At 56.5% G+C, this 16,101-nt stretch overlaps 1 protein-coding gene across 1 annotated transcript in view; it reads left to right on the forward strand.

Moving 5' to 3' along the window:
- Positions 1 to 1,055: 1,055 nt before the first annotated feature.
- The window catches only part of CTDSP2 (CTD small phosphatase 2), a 23,838-nt gene continuing 8,792 nt past the window's right edge, over positions 1,056 to 16,101 (forward strand). Inside the window, exons 1-2 of the mRNA XM_032420382.1 lie at positions 1,056 to 1,639; positions 15,410 to 15,558. Coding sequence (XP_032276273.1) covers positions 1,576 to 1,639; positions 15,410 to 15,558 — 213 coding nt within the window. The 5' untranslated portion in view covers positions 1,056 to 1,575. The remainder of the gene's footprint in view (positions 1,640 to 15,409; positions 15,559 to 16,101) is intronic.

Consider the following 16,101-nt stretch of genomic DNA (forward strand, 5'->3'; position numbering starts at 1 on the left):
CTTGCTGGGGACCAGAGAAGTCCTGACCCTCTGGAAGACCCTTCCTTGGTAGGTGAGTTCCATTAAATCATTGACTATTAGGGTTGGAAGTAGCTCAGAAGTCACCTGGTGCAGTCACCCTACATCACTCCTGCCAGCCTTGAACAGCCCATGTCACCTGTGGACAGATGTAGCTCACTGGAAAGGGCCTGATATTGAGCTGAAACTTGCCTTTCTGGAGCTCTCACTTGTTGGGAGCAAATGTGTGTGTGGATATCCCTCACCTAAAGCCTTGAAAAGTCCAGGAGCCATACATAGCCAGGGCAGGGTGCCTGAGGCCTAAGAGCAAAGAGGGAGGGCAGCACTGAGTCAGCCGAGCAAAAGCTCTTCCCTAAGAGACCTCTATCCATCTAATCTGAAGCTGGGACGATAGGGGAAGGGGGCGGGGAGGAGGTAAGCCCTGAATGGGAATGAGTGAGTGGCTTTGAGCAAAGCCCTGCGACTCAGGTCTCATTTGAACTATAGGTCAGACAGTCCCGAGGTCAGTTCCAGTTCTGATACTCTGGGGTCCCAAGTCCGCCTCCCACCCACATCCCTTTCGAGATTCAATGGTTGTACTTTTATGTGAAACTGGGGGTCCACGATTCGAGGGCCAAGCAGGAAGTAAGAAAACTGCCCCGAACCCTCCCATCCTGGCCGGACCTGGGTTAAGATTCGCGGCTTGCCCTGGTTACCCGAAGGGCGGAACCATTCCACCTTACCCGAGAAGCGACGCACAGACGTGAACACACCAGCCCGAGTAGGGAAACGTGAGCTTTGGAGTGTCCTTTTAAGTAGTTGGGAAGGGGGTGTGGCCGAGGAGACTGGGAGGCCTCAGCCGGGCTAGGGGGGAGGGGCCCGGGGGCGTGGCCGTAGCGACTGGAATGTTGTTGGGTCCTCGCACCGCATAGTAAGGAGGGGCCACGCCTCTTTTCTCCGAGAGGGCCAATCGGAGCGCAGGAGCGGTTTCAAGTCTCCCCCGCCAGCCTGCCCGCCCGCCACCCCACCCCCCTCGGGGATTCGCTTTTTCCGTAACAAAATAGCAAAGCTCCGGATGTTCCGCAGCCCCGGCCGCTCACGGGTGGAGGGTCCTGGGGCCTAGGACCGTGCTCTGGAGAGGGAGGCGCTGGCGGGCCGTGGAGAGGCCGGGTCGGGGGCCGGGAGGCGCGCGGGGGTGGGCGCTGCAGCCGCGGGTTGTTTATCCGGAGTACGGAGGGGAGGGGGGAGCCTGGAAACCGCCCCGTGTCCCATTTCCTCCTCTTGTTTTCGCTCCGGATTCTCCATGTTGGACCCAAACTGAGGAGCCCGGAGCTGCTGCCGGGGGATCGGGGCCGGGGGCACCCGGGGGAGCCGCTGCCCGGGCCGCCTGCCCTCCGTACAGGCCGCCTCCCTTCCCGGCCCAGGGAGGAAACGAGAGCAGGGATGTGAACAGCTGTGGGAGTCCGAGTCTCGGGAGCCGGAGCCGGAGCGGGCCCCCGCCCAGGCCCCCCAGCCCAGCCCAGCCTGCGCGCCCGCCGGTCCTCCCGCCCAGCCAGCCCGGGCCCGCGGGATTGTTAGATGGAACACGGCTCCATCATCACCCAGGCGCGGAGGGAAGACGCCCTGGTGCTCACCAAGCAAGGTAGGGGCAGCAACTTCCCAAAACTTTGCGTCGCCCCCGGCCGGGTGGGGGGCTAGCACAGCCCGCAACCCGAGTCCGGGTCCCTGACCTCCTGGGGATCAGAGCCGGCGATTCCGACCCGACTCCCTAGTCCATCCGCCCCCGCGTCTCTGTCCGCACTCAGACCCCTGATGGGGCTGCGCGGGGCCCGGGCTCCTGGCGCCCGAGGGGGAGGGGCGTCATCGCGCAGCTGTCACCCCGTCCTGCACCCCCTCCCCCCGTACGCAGAGACTGAGGAGTAGCGCTGGAAGCGCGAGTCACCCGCGTCCGTCCCCCTCCCGAGTTGGGAGGTGGGGTCGTCACTTTCCCACACGACGGCGCGCAGCCGCCCCAGGGCCGTGGGGGAGAGGGGTGGGGAGGAGGACGGAAGGGTCCCGAGCTGGAATGGAGCGGGAACTGGAGAGTCCAGCACTTCCCAGTGTCCCCGCCCAGCCCGAGGTCGCTCTGGCCGCGGGCGGTGACGGCGTCCTGCGGGACTTGGGACCAAGTTCACCGCCCGGAGGCGGGGGCGGCCGCGGTGGGGGAGGGGCCGAGCCTGCGGGACCCGACTGGCCCGCCCGCGGCCCTGCGCTGGGCCCGGGACCTCGGCGGCTCGGCGCTCCGGCCCGGCTGCCTGCTGCCGCGTTCGCTGAGCCTACGAGCCCGACCCCGAGGCCTGGCCGGAGCCCCTCCCTGCCCCGGTGCGCTTCCCCGGGGCCGCGGCTGCACACACAGAGCCGCGTTTGTTTAGCCCGGGAGCGGTGTCCCTGGTTACATAATTCGCCGGATGGCATCAGACCCGGCGTGTTTCTGAATCGCGCAGCGAAAAAGTGCGAGTTCTCCGTGGGCAGCAGCTCGCGGCCCCCGCCTTCCTGAGGGTCAGGTGGAGACGCTAGGGGGTCGCGGGCCCTCTCTGGGGTGGTCTTGGGGACAGGAGCGGGGCGAGGCCGAGGCCTCTCCGGAGGGCGGGGAAAGGTCGCTGCCCGAGGGTGCAGTCTCTCTCAGTTTGGTCACTCGAAGCCCCGAAACTCTTTTTTCCCCTCCCCCACGTTCCTCCTCGAGCCTTGAGGAATGTGTCTAAAATAGCGGACAGAATTTTCCTCGGGGAGTAAGGACTAGCGTCGTTTTTTTTGTTGTGTTTTTGTCTGTCTGTTGGTTTTGGTTTTGGTTTTTGGGTTTTTTTTCTGGAGAACTTCCCCGGACTGGGGCCACTTGGCCCTGCGACTGGGGAGCGCACGCTCATCATACCAAATCCGGAGCGTTCCTGCCCTTCTCTCGACCACCCAGAATAGGACGTGCAGGGCTAAGTACTGCAGTTGAACGTATTGAGGCCTAGACCTAGGCCAGCTGCGGGTCCTCGGGGTCACCCACATCCCCCTGTTTGGAAACAGTAGGCAGCAGGTCACTTATTCCTGGGGTTCACAGTCCCAAGTAGCTCCCTCAACTTGCCTAGGTGCAAGCTGAGCTGCTGGTGTCAGCCTTTCCCTAATTGCTGGAGTGGAATGGGGTGGAGGAGCACTGTATGCTTCCTGCATTGTTGGTCCTTCCTTAAATAAGCTTGCCCTGAGGAGGGGGAGAGCTTTGCCTGATTGGATCCCAGCCCCCAGAAAGCCCCTGCTCCCTGTGCCCTGCGCTCCTGGCTGCATCACTAACAAGGCTGTGTGACCCCCTGGGGGCAACTTTACCTCTGCTGGCCGCCCAGCTGTGCTGAGGCCTGAAGAGGGGAGGCTTTCTGTGTTGAGAACTTCACTCCTGCCTATTCCCAATCTCATCCCAGGAAAGGACTCCAGGAGGGAGCCAGAAGTGAAGAGATTTGGGTGTGGAAGGATTCCAGAGGGCTCCCTGTAATGACAAGTGGGAAGAACCATCCTGTGCTTCCCTGCTCTGGTCCTCCTCTTGCAGAGGCTCTGGAGGGTGCCTTCCTGGTGAGGGGATCACCCCAGGAGTGAGAGAGAGCAGGACTGCTGAAGGGGCAGCTTACATATCGGAGCTGGAAGTTTCAGCCACCAGGGCCAGTGGCGGGGAACAGAAGAGATGACAGCAGGAAGCAGAGCAGCTGACTTCTTGACAGTGTTCTGTTGCTGATGTTGGTTGGATTTTGTTGGAGTTACGTTTTTTGTTTTCTTTTTTGTGTGTGGTTTGTCCTTCAGACTTCTCCCTGGAGGAATGTGAATTCTCAAGCCAGCAGCCATGGGTCTCTCTCTCTCCATGTAATTTGACTGCATTCTGGAGAAGACATAACTATTTTCCTGGGCTGCTTGGGCAACCAGCAAGCCAACTTTCTGAGTCTCTCATTATTTACAAATCCTGCAACCTTTTTTTTTTTTCTTTTAAGCGGGGGTGGGGAGTAGATGTTTTAATGATCTCCTTTAGGAGTTCCTTGCTGCCGCCCCCCCCACCTCCCCAGCATCCCATCTCTCTACCCTGCCTGCCTCCCTTTGGAAAAAGGGGAAGGGGTGTGATGCAGTTTATTAACAGGTCAATTTCTAGAAAACAAACAAACAAACAAACAAATTGCTGCTCCCAGCTTGGGTGGCTTTTTAGTGAAGTCGTTTGCCATTGCAGGGCTCTTGGGGTTTTGTTTTTGTTTTTGTTTTTGTTTTTTCTTTTTAGCATTCAGTTCTTGGAGCTTTAAGGCTGGCTGGGTGTGTTGATGATTCAAAAGTAATTACAGTAAGGGAAATAGAACAAAGTTACTGAAAGCATTGATGATAAAAGGACCAAAATTGGATCATCTTCCCAGACAGATGGGTGAAATGGCTTCCTGGTACAGCGAGGACAGGGTTGTGTGTAACATCAAAAGTAGAAAAGAAAAGTTAATATCAGTTTGGCCAGAGAATGGCCATTTATTACAGCCGCATAGGAGAGTGTAGCCCCATTGCTGGGAGGCCGTGCCGCGGGCTTTGGAGTTAGATGGGGGGAAGCCGAGGAAACAGGACCAACCCTGTAACCTCCCAGTGTGAGATGAGAGGGTGGAGGCAGCCTCTTTCAGAGCTCGTTGTGACCCGCCGGTCCTGTGGGGGAGTCAGGACCTTTTTTGTCTTCCATGAGCCCTGACGGCCCCTCCTCTCAGGGAGAGAGGACCATGCGGTGAGTGGCTTCTCGCATGTGAAACCGCACAGGTGCGAGTGGCTGACCAGCCCTGAGAATTAGGACGATGGCGAGCTTTCCTAGCTCTCGCTTTCTCGCAGAGACGGTCTGCCTTATTCCCTCACGAAAAAGCTCAACACCTTTCATTATAGTTGGAGGAAGGGCCCTCGCGTAGGACAAGTGTTGTTGGGGCTTTCTTCCTAGTTGGCTCTTTGTGGGCCCAGGGTGCACGTTCATAGCTGGCTCCTCTCCTCTCCCTGCCCAAGCTCAGTCTTGGCCTCTTTGTGGCTCTGAGGCTCCCCGCCAAGTCTCCTTTGGCGTTTTCCCTCCATCTTGGAGTGGGGTAGGCGCCTGTGTGGTGACGTAGAGGCTGGGTTTGCTCCCTCAGGAAACCCCAGGAGAGTGCTGCTAACTCAGCAACAAAGTTGGTGAATTTCTACCATCCCGAGGAGGCGGGGAGCTGATGCTTCTGCTGCCTTTGACTTGCGGGGCTTCCAGCGGAGCAGGGCTTTGGAAGGGGGGGAGGGAGAGCCCCACAGAGCTGGCACCGGTGGTGGGGTCCTGTGTCCTCGTCAGCTATCGGGGTCTTACAGAAACTGGCAGTGGAGAGGCCGTTTCATCCTCCGCGGGGCCCTCCACATCCGTTATGATGGTGGACTTTGTCGAAACGGTGCGGCCCCCGTAGAAGTCCCACCTCTAGCCAGGGTGCGTTGCTGCCTTTCCACGGAGAATGAAATTGTAGCAGTGGACGAGAAGAGAAAGGAGAGACGGCGTGTAAACGTATGCATGTGTACGTGCAGATGTGTCTCCCTGCCTCTTCTTCCTGCCCACTTTTGGGTAATTTAGGCTTCCTGCCCACTTTAGTGCCATCTTGGGAAGTTTGGTGTTTGGGTGAAATGGGAAGGGGTGGAGGGTCCGGCCGGGCTAGGCTGGGCAGCAGCTGAAGTGCTCATTGTTACTTCAAAGAATTGTTCCAGGAGCAAAGTTAGTTGCTTCAGGCCTGGGTGCACATCCCTACTTTTCCTATCGGCAGGGAGACTTCACAAATCATGTTAGTGCTTGGAGTGACTTCTCTGTAAAATAGGAATATTGATATTTCCGCTTCTATAATGCCTCATACTTAGGAGGTGATTGAGAAATGTTAATGCTCTTCTTTTTTTACACTGCTAGACCACCGCTCCTTAGTTCCTCCTCCTTTCCCCCAAGGACACAGTGCAAACAGCGCGGGGTCATGTGGGTTTTATTGTTAAAGACAGGTGGCTGGGGGTCAGAGGGGACACTGATGCGGGGGCTTGGGCCTTCTGGAAGGATCAGCCTCTGAGGCCCACAGGCAGGCTTGCTGCACAGACCCCTTCTTTGTGCCAGTGTGACTTGGGATGGGGTTTTATCTGCACTCCTGCGAGCAGCGTGCGCCTTGGGGCATTTGCCGCTCCGCTGGCGTCTGGGCATCTGGGGGTGGGAGGAGGCCAGGGGGCCGTGCACCTCCTAGGAAGAGTCTCTGAAGTCTAAACCTTCTGAGCAGTTGCCCAGCCTCTCAGAAATGGATGTAATGAACGCTTGAGACAGCTACGTGCTGCTTTCTCGCCCTGGCCACGTTTGCTTTGAGAGTTAATGGACCCAGTGAGAGTCACATTTCTTTTAGGGAATTCTAGTAACAAGGAGAGAAATAAAAAACTAGGGTTTTGAAGAGAAATAGATGTTCTTAAGCTGTGTCTTTGCTGCTGTGGTTTTGGGGTACAACACTGAGAAAGCACAGAAGCAGCATTAAATTGCTTTTCATCCTGTCCTGGGCCAGCTTGCTTGTGAAGCACAGAATTAACTCACTTGTCTCGGGGTCATGGGACTGGGTGTGGCCCTGACATGATCCCCTCCCGCTTCTGAAATGGAGGCATGGTTGCCAACTGGGATATAGATGAGCTCATTAACATGTAACTCTTAACGAAGGAACTGGTAGAAATCAAAGTGGAGAAATTGACTTAGAACTGGAAGCCTCTCTGGACCAGAGGCCAGGTAGAACAGGGTTCCTTTGTCCAGCAAAGTGCCCAGCCCTTTCAGGTCCGTGTGCCTGCACCGGGTCTGTTGTTACAGAATGGGTACTCCAGGGAGCACCCAGCCTCCCTCTAGGCAGGAGCTGTGTATGTCCTGTTTTATGGGTCAGCTATTCTAGGGGTTATCCTTGAACCTGATCTCTGAGTAGACCTCCTGACATTTCCTTTCCCTTTCTAGGTGCACCTAGTCCTCCGCTCTGCCCCCTAAAAATCAGACTTTGCTCTTACTCTCTTTTTATTCTATACTTTTTTTTTTAATCTCTTGACATATGAATAGCTTTTTCATCCTGTAGAATTTGCTCTTCCCCACCCGCATTGTTCTCAAGGAACAAGTGTGGCCCCATTCCCAGTGAGAGCCAAGCAGATTCATGGGAAGGCTCAAATCGCCTAACACAGGCTTGTGGAAATGACTTCCCAGTGTGGTAGATCCCAGCTCTTCGGTTTCCATAGCAGAATGGGGCTGGGGCGCCTCCTTCACAGGAACAGGGGCCTGTAAGAAGAGATAGCAGGCTTGGGTCTTTTGACTCAGTGATAGAGCAAGTACTCCTAGAAAGGAAAACCAGGCCCTAGGGTACAAGTCCTCTGGGACATGCAGAAACACTGAGCCAGTGAGATATGGTGGGGAAAGGGACCAAGGGGACATTGGCTGAATCCGATCCTGGAAGGGTTAGTCAAGGACCACTGGCAACCCTTAGGCGTTGGCCCTCAGCCAGGGACACACATCAGGATCTCCTGTGACACTTACTAAAAATATAGACCCCACCTGGGTCCTGCCGAATCAGAGCATGAGCAGGTGGGCCGGGCATGTGTGTGTTCCAAATGCTCCCTATGATTCTGACAAGTGTCCCTGGAGAAGAGCCAGGTAAACACAGCAGTGGCCCCAGCTGCCTGCTTAGCCCTGAGCAGGAAGAGTCCCCTGGAGGGATCCAGTTTTGCTGTTTTGTTAAAGAGCCTGTGGCTCCTAAAGGGGAGTCCTAAAGTTTTCTGAGTGTGAACGGACAGAGTAATGATTCTCACCCAGTAATGATCACAGACTATAGAGCACTGACCATGGGCCAGATACTGTTCCTAGCTTTTTATATCTAGTATCTCACTTAATCCTCACACTGACCTGTGAGATAGGAATTAATCTCTGCTTCACAGATAAAGAAAATCTCAGCTAAGAGCTGAAGCGCCTTGTCCAAGGCTACGTGGCTAGTTAGTGTCAGCCGGGACTCAGACTCCAGAGTCAAGCCCTAAGCATGACCTGCATGGCCTCTCATTTGCGTTGTGCGTCCCCACTTTTTTAAGGTAACCTGAAGCCACCTTGTAAGGGACCCTGTAGTGGTCTTCATGGCTTTTCACCAAATCAACACTTAGTCTACACTAAGACCTTTTCCCATTAACCTGTAAGGAAACTGAGCCTCAGAGAGGTTGTACCTTAGGTGAGACCACAAAGCTGTTGGAGAGACCGAAGTGGGGCAAGAGCTGGGTCGCTTGACTTGTACCTTAGTGCTTTCTCAAGTGTACGCACTGGTTGGCTGATCCCAGGTGAAGCTGAGGGGTGTGGCAGGTGCCGGTGAGTTTCCGTGGAGGGAGGACAGACTCCTTCCAGTCCTTCTGCAGAGGCCAGCCACTAGAGGAAGATGGAACTGGTTGGCCAGCCTCAGAGAGAGAGAGAGAGAGAGAGAGAGAGAGAGAGAGAGAGAGAGTGTGTGTGTGTGTGTGTGTGTGTGTGTGTGACAGACAGACTGCAGTTGGTTTTTGTGGAGTCCCAGAAAAGGCCGGTTCCCAGGCTTGGCCTGCCACTACCTCTGCGTCCTGTGGAATGAGAAGAAATCTCTGTGGTCTCCTCCAGTGTGAACATTTTGAGATTGAAACGGAGATGAGGTTATGAAAGTACCTTGTACTTAATGACTAGCAGCTGACACTAGAGCCAGGACATACCCTAAGCTCCTTATAATTCTGCCAGCTCTGTGGGATAGGTAATGTTAGTCTTCCCATTTTACAGGTGAGGAGACTGAGGCCCAAGGCCACACACCTTATATGTGGCAGAGGCAGGATTTAAACCCAAGTCTGTGGTGCTTTGTGTAACCACTCTATCGTTCACTGGTTGGAGGAGAGGTGGCTGAGGGTCCCTTTGTCCTGTGCCTTCACTGCTCTTTCTGCATCTCCCTCGTGCACATGTCCCCAAAAGCGGGCTTACGTAGCTGGAGGGGAAAGAGGCACTGGAGTCTTCATGGCTTTTCACCAAATCAAGCATTCCAGAAGTCAGCCAGAGAGCCAAAGCAAGGGCCGAAACAGCCACCAAGAAGGTGTTCGTGTCCTGCCTGGCAGGTTTCTCTTAGCCTCCCAGCCTCCAGCAGGGGCCTGCTCAGCACCTCCTCCTGGGGAGAGGGAGGCTCGAGGTGGGCAGGTGTGGTTTCTAGTCCCCCACAATGACATCTCTGCCCTCACTGGCGTGCACGGGGCGAGGCCTCCGGCAGAGGCAAGAACAGGATCCAGCCCTTCGGGTTCTCCTAGATGGTATCTCTTGTCTGTCTCAGCTGCCACCATGGGCCATCGATCACTTCCTGACATCCACTGAGAGCCCTCTGGCATGGGGTTGGGGCCTGAGCCTGCTGGTGACACTTGTGTGAGGAAACGGCCCCTCCGTCCCTAGTCCAGGACCTGTTGCTGCTTCTGGGAGCCCTGCCCCCACCCCAGCATGTTTCTGAAGTATGATTTTGGGGTTTTTTTAAAGATTTATTTATTTATTAGAGAGAGAGAGAGCACGAGCAGGAGGGGCAGAGGAAGAGAATCTCAAGCTGACTCCATGCTGAGCACGGAGCCGGACATGGGGCTTGATCTCAGGACCAGATCACGACCTGAGCTGAAACCAAGAGTCTGTCACTTAACCGACTGCGCCACCCAGGTGCCTTGAAGTAGGATTTTAAAGTATGTTAGTGCGACCTAGGAGGGTGTTTTGGCACTAACTTGTATAAAGGCTGATTGATAGAGAGTATCTTGATCATGTTTTAGAAGTTGCCAGGAATCCCCTGCTCCCAAAGCAGTCCTTCTTGAAGGAACATCCCTAAAATTGAGGCCCTGTGTTGAGATCAGTGACCAGATTGCTGAGGGGGCAGGGAAAGGGCAGGAGGCAGGTAGTTAGTGACCTGTAACCCCCTCCGCCGCCCTACAGGCTGCATTTAGGACCCAGGACTGAGAAAAGCCCTCCTGTCTTAGAAGAAAGGGAGATGCAGGGAGCCCTCCTGCCCAGGGAAGGGGGACTATCAGGAGACACCGCACAAGTAAAACAGCTTGGATGCTGGCCGCAGGGAGGGCCCCAGTATAGAAGGGGCCGGTGTGAGCTAAACAGCATGGCTAAAACCACTTTTAAAAGTCCGCACCGTCAGATTCACAGCTGCTTTTGGAATTTGGGGAGCTGGTGCTGAGCTGAGTGAGGCCCTGTCTGCCTTGTCACCTGAAGAGAACAGTGTCAGCAGTTGGGCATTGTGGGAACTGGTGTACCCTCCCCATTGTTTCTAGTCTTTTCTGTGTGGGGGATGTCTAGGCATCTCTCAGCCTCTTGTTCCCCTGCCGACTCACCTGCTGGTCCAAGGAGCCCTTCCGTCCACCTGGCACTTCAGGGCCTACCCTTAGCCAAGGCCCAGATGCCCCTTGCTGTGGACCTGGGAGGACTCCTCTCTGTGGGGAGCCCCAATCCGACGTGCCTTGGCTGCAGGGCCCAGGCAGCTGGCCAAGAAGGGCCGGAAATGCTCCAAATACTCTCCTTCCTCCAATAGCTCGGGGGAGGGAGGCCCCTCAGAGAGGCCATTTTATAGTGATAGCCAGACTAAATCCTTTGCTATGGGGGGATGGGAAATGGTGGGGAAAGAAGTACTTCTGAGGGAACCAAGAAAGCATCCTTCTACGTGAATGGGCTTGTTAAAATCCGATTGCCTGAGCGCTTGCCTTCTGCCGCCTCCCAGGCGGATGTGTGAGGAGTTCCTTTGCTGGGACACGAAGCTGTGTTGTTGGCAACAGTGATATCTGAACCTGACCTTCAGAAGAAGGTTAAAAATAGTGGTGTCCTGGCAAAGCCAGTCCCCGTCTGGGGGGGGGGGGGTGCGTGCGTGCGTGTGTGTGTGTGTGTGTGTGTACATGTACGTGCGCGCACGCAGACCTGTACACACAGGAGCTTCTGAGTAAATAGCGTCCCCATCTGGTGCTTCTTGGGGGCAGCAGTGGTGGACAGAAGGGGAGAGGGCACTGTTCATCTCAAGTGGAACAGCCTCACCTGCTTTCCTGTTTTTTGCAGAATATTAGCCAGGGTGCTTGCAAGCTGGAGAACAACTCCCCTAGTGGGTTTGGAAGTAGGTATATAGGGGTGGTTTTGACTTTTCTAAAACCTGCTCGTGATCAGAGTTCCTTTGGCACCTTTCTCACGGCTCCTCTTCTTGAGCTTCAACCACGTGCTGGGGGTGGGAGGGCCCCCGACCTCCTGTTGCTGGCCTCATACAGCGAGGTCCAGTGTTGCTAACGAGGGGTCATCTCCCCTTAGAAACTCAAGCGAGCGCGGCACTTGGCTGCAGTTGCCACCGCACCTTACCGTGCCAACAGCAAGCCTTGTTTATCCCTCCATTCCGGAGTGAGGTCTTGGTGTTGGCCCAGCTAGTGGGCGAGGAAACCAAGGCTCCGGGAGGCTGTGTGTCGGAGTCAGTAACTGGCAGAGGCCGGCCCCCAGCCCAGGGGACCCTCGAGCAGGGCGCACCTCCCGTGTTCCGCCCCCTCTTCACGCCCTGCCTTGGCAGGAAGCCTTGCAGCGGTGAACTGGAGGAGTGGCCTGGCTTCCTTGTTCTCAGCCACCTGCGCACTGTCTTCTGAAGCCGAGCGCCCCTCATTAGGTCTGTGCTGGTCCTCTCTGACACTCGGCCCCAAACCAGATGTTTGGCGCAGAGGGAGCAGGTGCACATCAGCAGCTGGGCAGGAGAGGAGGGGTGCCCACAAAGCGCGGGCAGCAGGAGGGATGCAGGAGGGAGAGCAGCTGGTTATGGGGCTACATGGCACCCATTGGAATCCTGCCCTCCCTGGTTGGGAGACCGTGGGCAATGAAGTGCCCAAAGGCCTGTAAATCCTCTTGTGCCTGGTGTTCCTGTCCTGGGAGGGGGGCCAGTGCTCCTCCCCATCCTACACGGAGGGCTTAGGGGTGGCCTGCACCTGGCTGTCGGGGACACAGTACTGAGTGCTGGCTGAAAGGAGCCCTTTGAAAGGCTCTTTGACACAAGTTTCAGATCCCACTCTGATGAGTGCTCCCCCTCACCCTGAAACCCACTGAACAAAGCAGGTCTTGGGCCAAAGCTCCTGTCTCTAGCCCCTTCCCTACCCCCTCCCCCATCGTCCTCGTGATTTCCCAGAGGTATCTGTCAGCCACAGCAGGTGCGGGGCTGGGATGGGGGTGAAGCAGGCCCTGGAGTGGAGTCGCAGAGCCTTGTACTATTTCACCCCTTGCACCTTTCATGGTCTGCCTAAGAAGGGGGCTGGGCTCCAAACTAGTCCTTCAGCATCCTAGCCTAGAGAGGAGGAGAACAGACATTCTAAGAGACTGAGAGTGCCCCACCACCTCCCTGGTGCTGTAGGAATAAATGTCCTTGATGCCCCTGAGCCCATCGGGGTGGGTAGTGGGTAAGAGCTCTGGCTCTGGGTTCAGGCGGATCAGATCTAGGCTCAAGTCCTGCCTCTGCTGTCATCCCGGTGCGACCTCGAGCAGCTAGCTTTGGTTTCCCTTCTGTAAAGTGGGGCATTTGTGGCTACAGACGGGTCTGTGGTGAGGATTAAGTGAGGTGATGATGTCAGGTGTTGTAACACAGGGCTGGCACGGCCTCGGTTCCCAGGAAGCGTGACTGAGGCCCAGAAAGACTGAGTGCCTTGCCGCAGGTGCTCAGCTCCTTCAGTGCCCACCCTCCCGTCGTCACATAAAGGAGGCTTTTCTGTTTCTCCCTCTTCTGGGCTGTTGCACACCAGTGAAGGCTTCCCCGGGTCCTGGCTCTGTGCGAGTGACAGGGCCCTGGAGTTCTCAGAGTCACTCCCTCGGCCAGTCAGTCACAGAGCACCTGCTCTACACAGGGCCAGAGGCTGGTGAATGTTCTCAGCCGAGGCCATTGCCCATCAGGAGGCAGCCATGTTGAGGGGAGGCTAAAGAGGCTGTGATAGATTCTCAGAGGCAGTGTTCATAAAGGTAAGGAGGACAGACAGCCTGGAGAAGGACTGAGGGAAGTGGGGCCCCAGCACAGGGACATGTGGGGTATTGACCTTGCTGCTGTGGGCCTGGGGGACCCTCCCCAGGCGCCGCAGCTCTGTGCTCTGCTCAGAGCACCTGCCCCCAAGGTCGAGGCATTTGTGGTCTCTGAGGCCCAGGGGCTGCCTGGTTACATTGTGTTTTTGAGAAGACCTTCATCCCCTGCTGAGTCCAAACCAAGCTGAGGAGCCCCCACCCCCACCCGGCCGAGCTCTGTGTCTAAGGCTGGAGTGCATCTGCCTGTTGGGCCTCCCGCCGTGGGCACCAGCGAGGCCTCTCTGTGGCCCCAGCCAGCTGCCCCTTTCACCCCCCTGCCTCTCAGGATTACTTAGCCTTCACAGCGTCTGTCACTAAGATGCTGAGTGCGTTCTTGACGGCCTCTCTTCAGGAAAGGCCCGGGCTGTGTGGCCTTTTAAGAAAGGCTCCATGCCTGGGTTAAGCCTCTGATTGTGGTTCTGCGTGAAGAAACCATAAACCAAAGGAAAAGTGATGGTTCAGCTTTGGTCTTGGAGCTTTGTGTCAGCGTCTGCTTGTGTCCCCTGGCTCGGAATTGAATGTGGGCCATACAGGCAGGTGGAAAAGCTGCCCTTTGCCTCTGATTGCTGCATGGATTTATTAAGAGTCAGGAAAAGTCCAAGGAGCCTCTCATCCTGCTCTTTAGGTGCTGGGCTCCGCTCTAAGGTTTGTCTCTTTAATGCAGGGGCCTTGCCGGGGGGGAGGGGAGCCCCCTCCCCCATGCATCTTCCTGGTTTGTGACAAAAGCCCCAGTCCCTGGAAATCTTGGTTCTTCCACCGGGGCCAAGAGCTCAAGAGCGATACCCGGGTTTGTAGGCTAATTGCTGGGGAGGCCTGATCCCTTACTGAAAGGTTTCTAATGGTCATCCCAGTGTCAGGGGGTCAGGCCTCACCCGGGGAGGGAGCGAGCTCCGAAGCCCAGGGGTGGCAGCCCGCACCGGCAGGAAGCCCTCTGCTGCTGTTGAGTCAGAGCTGAGTGGGCTGGCCTGGGCGCTGCTGCCTGCCGCTCGGCGGCCATTTCCTCACCCTTGGCCGTGGCGCATAGAGTCTGGTTTTCTCTCCCCCACTCGGGTACAGGCAGCCCGCACCTAGGTATTAAATGACCCTCTCCCCAACTCTTTGCAAGGGCCTCTGTGCTCTGAGGACAGATCCTGGGTGGGTCCCATCGCACTGCCTCCCCCTTCCCTTCCTAAAGGGAACAACTCAAGGAAAGTCGTCCTGGGTGCCACATTCTCTTTGCCTTTTTGACCCCCACAGGGACAGGTGTTTCCAGATTTATTTTCTATTTCCTGCACAGTGGTCCGCCCGTGTTGTAAGGTGAAGTGGGCTGGGTTTAAGCCTCGGGCCCCTCCCGCCCGGGCGGAGACCTGTGGCTGGGGACCGTCCGGCCGCAGTGACGCGGCGCCACCTCCTGGCCGAGGGCCCCACCGCTTTTCCCGACACTTGCTCAACAGTTGCCAGAACAGTTTCTGTTAAAAAAAAAAAAAAAAAAAAAGGCACTGGAAAGATATTCTGAAGTCCGTTTCTGGTTGCTCCTGTAATGGCCGCAGCCGTTTGTCCAGCTTGGCTTTTCTGGGGCTGCCTTGCCAAGCCTCCGATTCACATGGCTTCGTATTTCCAAAGCCTGAACTACCAAGGCAGGAAGGAGCGGCTGCAGTCCAGAAGCCGGGCCATCGGCCTAGAACCCCACACCAGGTGTGTTCCCCAAGGGGTTGGCGTGCCTGTGGCCTGCGAGTCCGGCCTCGTGCCCGCGAGGGGAGAGAGGAGGAAGGACCACGGCCAGGGGAGGGGGGCAGGGTGTAGCTTCTGCCTCGGGGCTGCAGCTGTCTGTTTTCCCGTCTGTTGTCCCCGGCCTGGCCTCAGCTCTGCTGCCGCAGACCCCGGACAGAACCGCAGCTCCACGGACTCGAAGGGGCCTAGGTGTCTCCCTTGTCTAGAACAACTAGTCCTTCTGCGAAGAAGAGAACCAGCTAGGGCTGGTCGGGGGGCGGGGGGTGGCCTTGGTAACTTTTACTGTTGAGGGGACCTTCGGCATGCTACCGGAGTGGCGGGACCCCTGGATTCTATACCCGGCCCCATCTTTGAGTACCTCTCCCCTGCCGTGAAAGTAAGATCAGCTTCTCTGCACCTCATTTCCCAAACCAGAGAGTGGGCATTCCTGCTGCTTCAGCTGTGAGAGGTGTTGGAATAAAGCTGCGCCCTTCACTGTGGACTGTATTTGGTGCTCCACCGAGCACCTGCTCTGTGCCCTGGTGGGGCTTACAGACTGGAGGGAGGTGGGCCCAGGGTACCTGTGGCCAGACGGGCCCTGTAGCTAATGCATCATCATTCCCTCTGCTCTAGGCCTGGTCTCCAAGTCCTCTCCTAAGAAACCCCGTGGACGGAACATCTTCAAGGCCTTTTTCTGCTGTTTTCGCACCCAGCATGTTGGCCAGTCAAGCTCCTCCACTGAGCTCTCCGCATACAAGGAGGAGGCCAACACCATTGCTAAGGTAGCTAGAAGAGGGTGGTGTGGCGCCGGCAAGGGGGGGGGGCTGCTGGTGGGGGCCCCTGCAGCTGTGGCATGTGGGCAGGGTGGTCGGCCCTGAAGTCTCAAAGCTCTCTGGCTCAGAGGCCTCTCCTCTGTCTTGCCTGCATTGTCCATCTCCTTTCTCCTGGCTTCCATTGTGATATGGGCCATGTGGCTCTCTGTAGTTTCTGAGGGCCCCTGCGGTCCAGACCCTTCCGGGTTCCAGGAACTGTGCAAGGCGCTTTGCATATATTGTTTTTGTGATCCATATAGCAGCCATGCAGGGAGGTTCACAGAATATTCCCACTTACACGCCTGGAAACAGATCCAGAGGGTCTCTGTAGTCCCCGGAGAGTTAATGGCTAATAGAGTTTGAGCTCCAAGCTCTGTGGCTTACCTGCTGTGTTTGTTGTTGGTCCTGTCCTATGCAAAGCTGTCTTCCGAGTTACTTGACTTCCCAGGAAGCAAGGAATTAAAATTATGCCACACTCTCGATACCCTCCTCCAGCCCTCTCACCTGTCCTGG

The sequence above is a fragment of the Phoca vitulina genome, unplaced genomic scaffold (assembly GCF_004348235.1).
Source record: "Phoca vitulina isolate PV1807 unplaced genomic scaffold, GSC_HSeal_1.0 scaffold23, whole genome shotgun sequence".
In the NCBI taxonomy this organism is placed as follows: domain Eukaryota; kingdom Metazoa; phylum Chordata; class Mammalia; order Carnivora; family Phocidae; genus Phoca; species Phoca vitulina.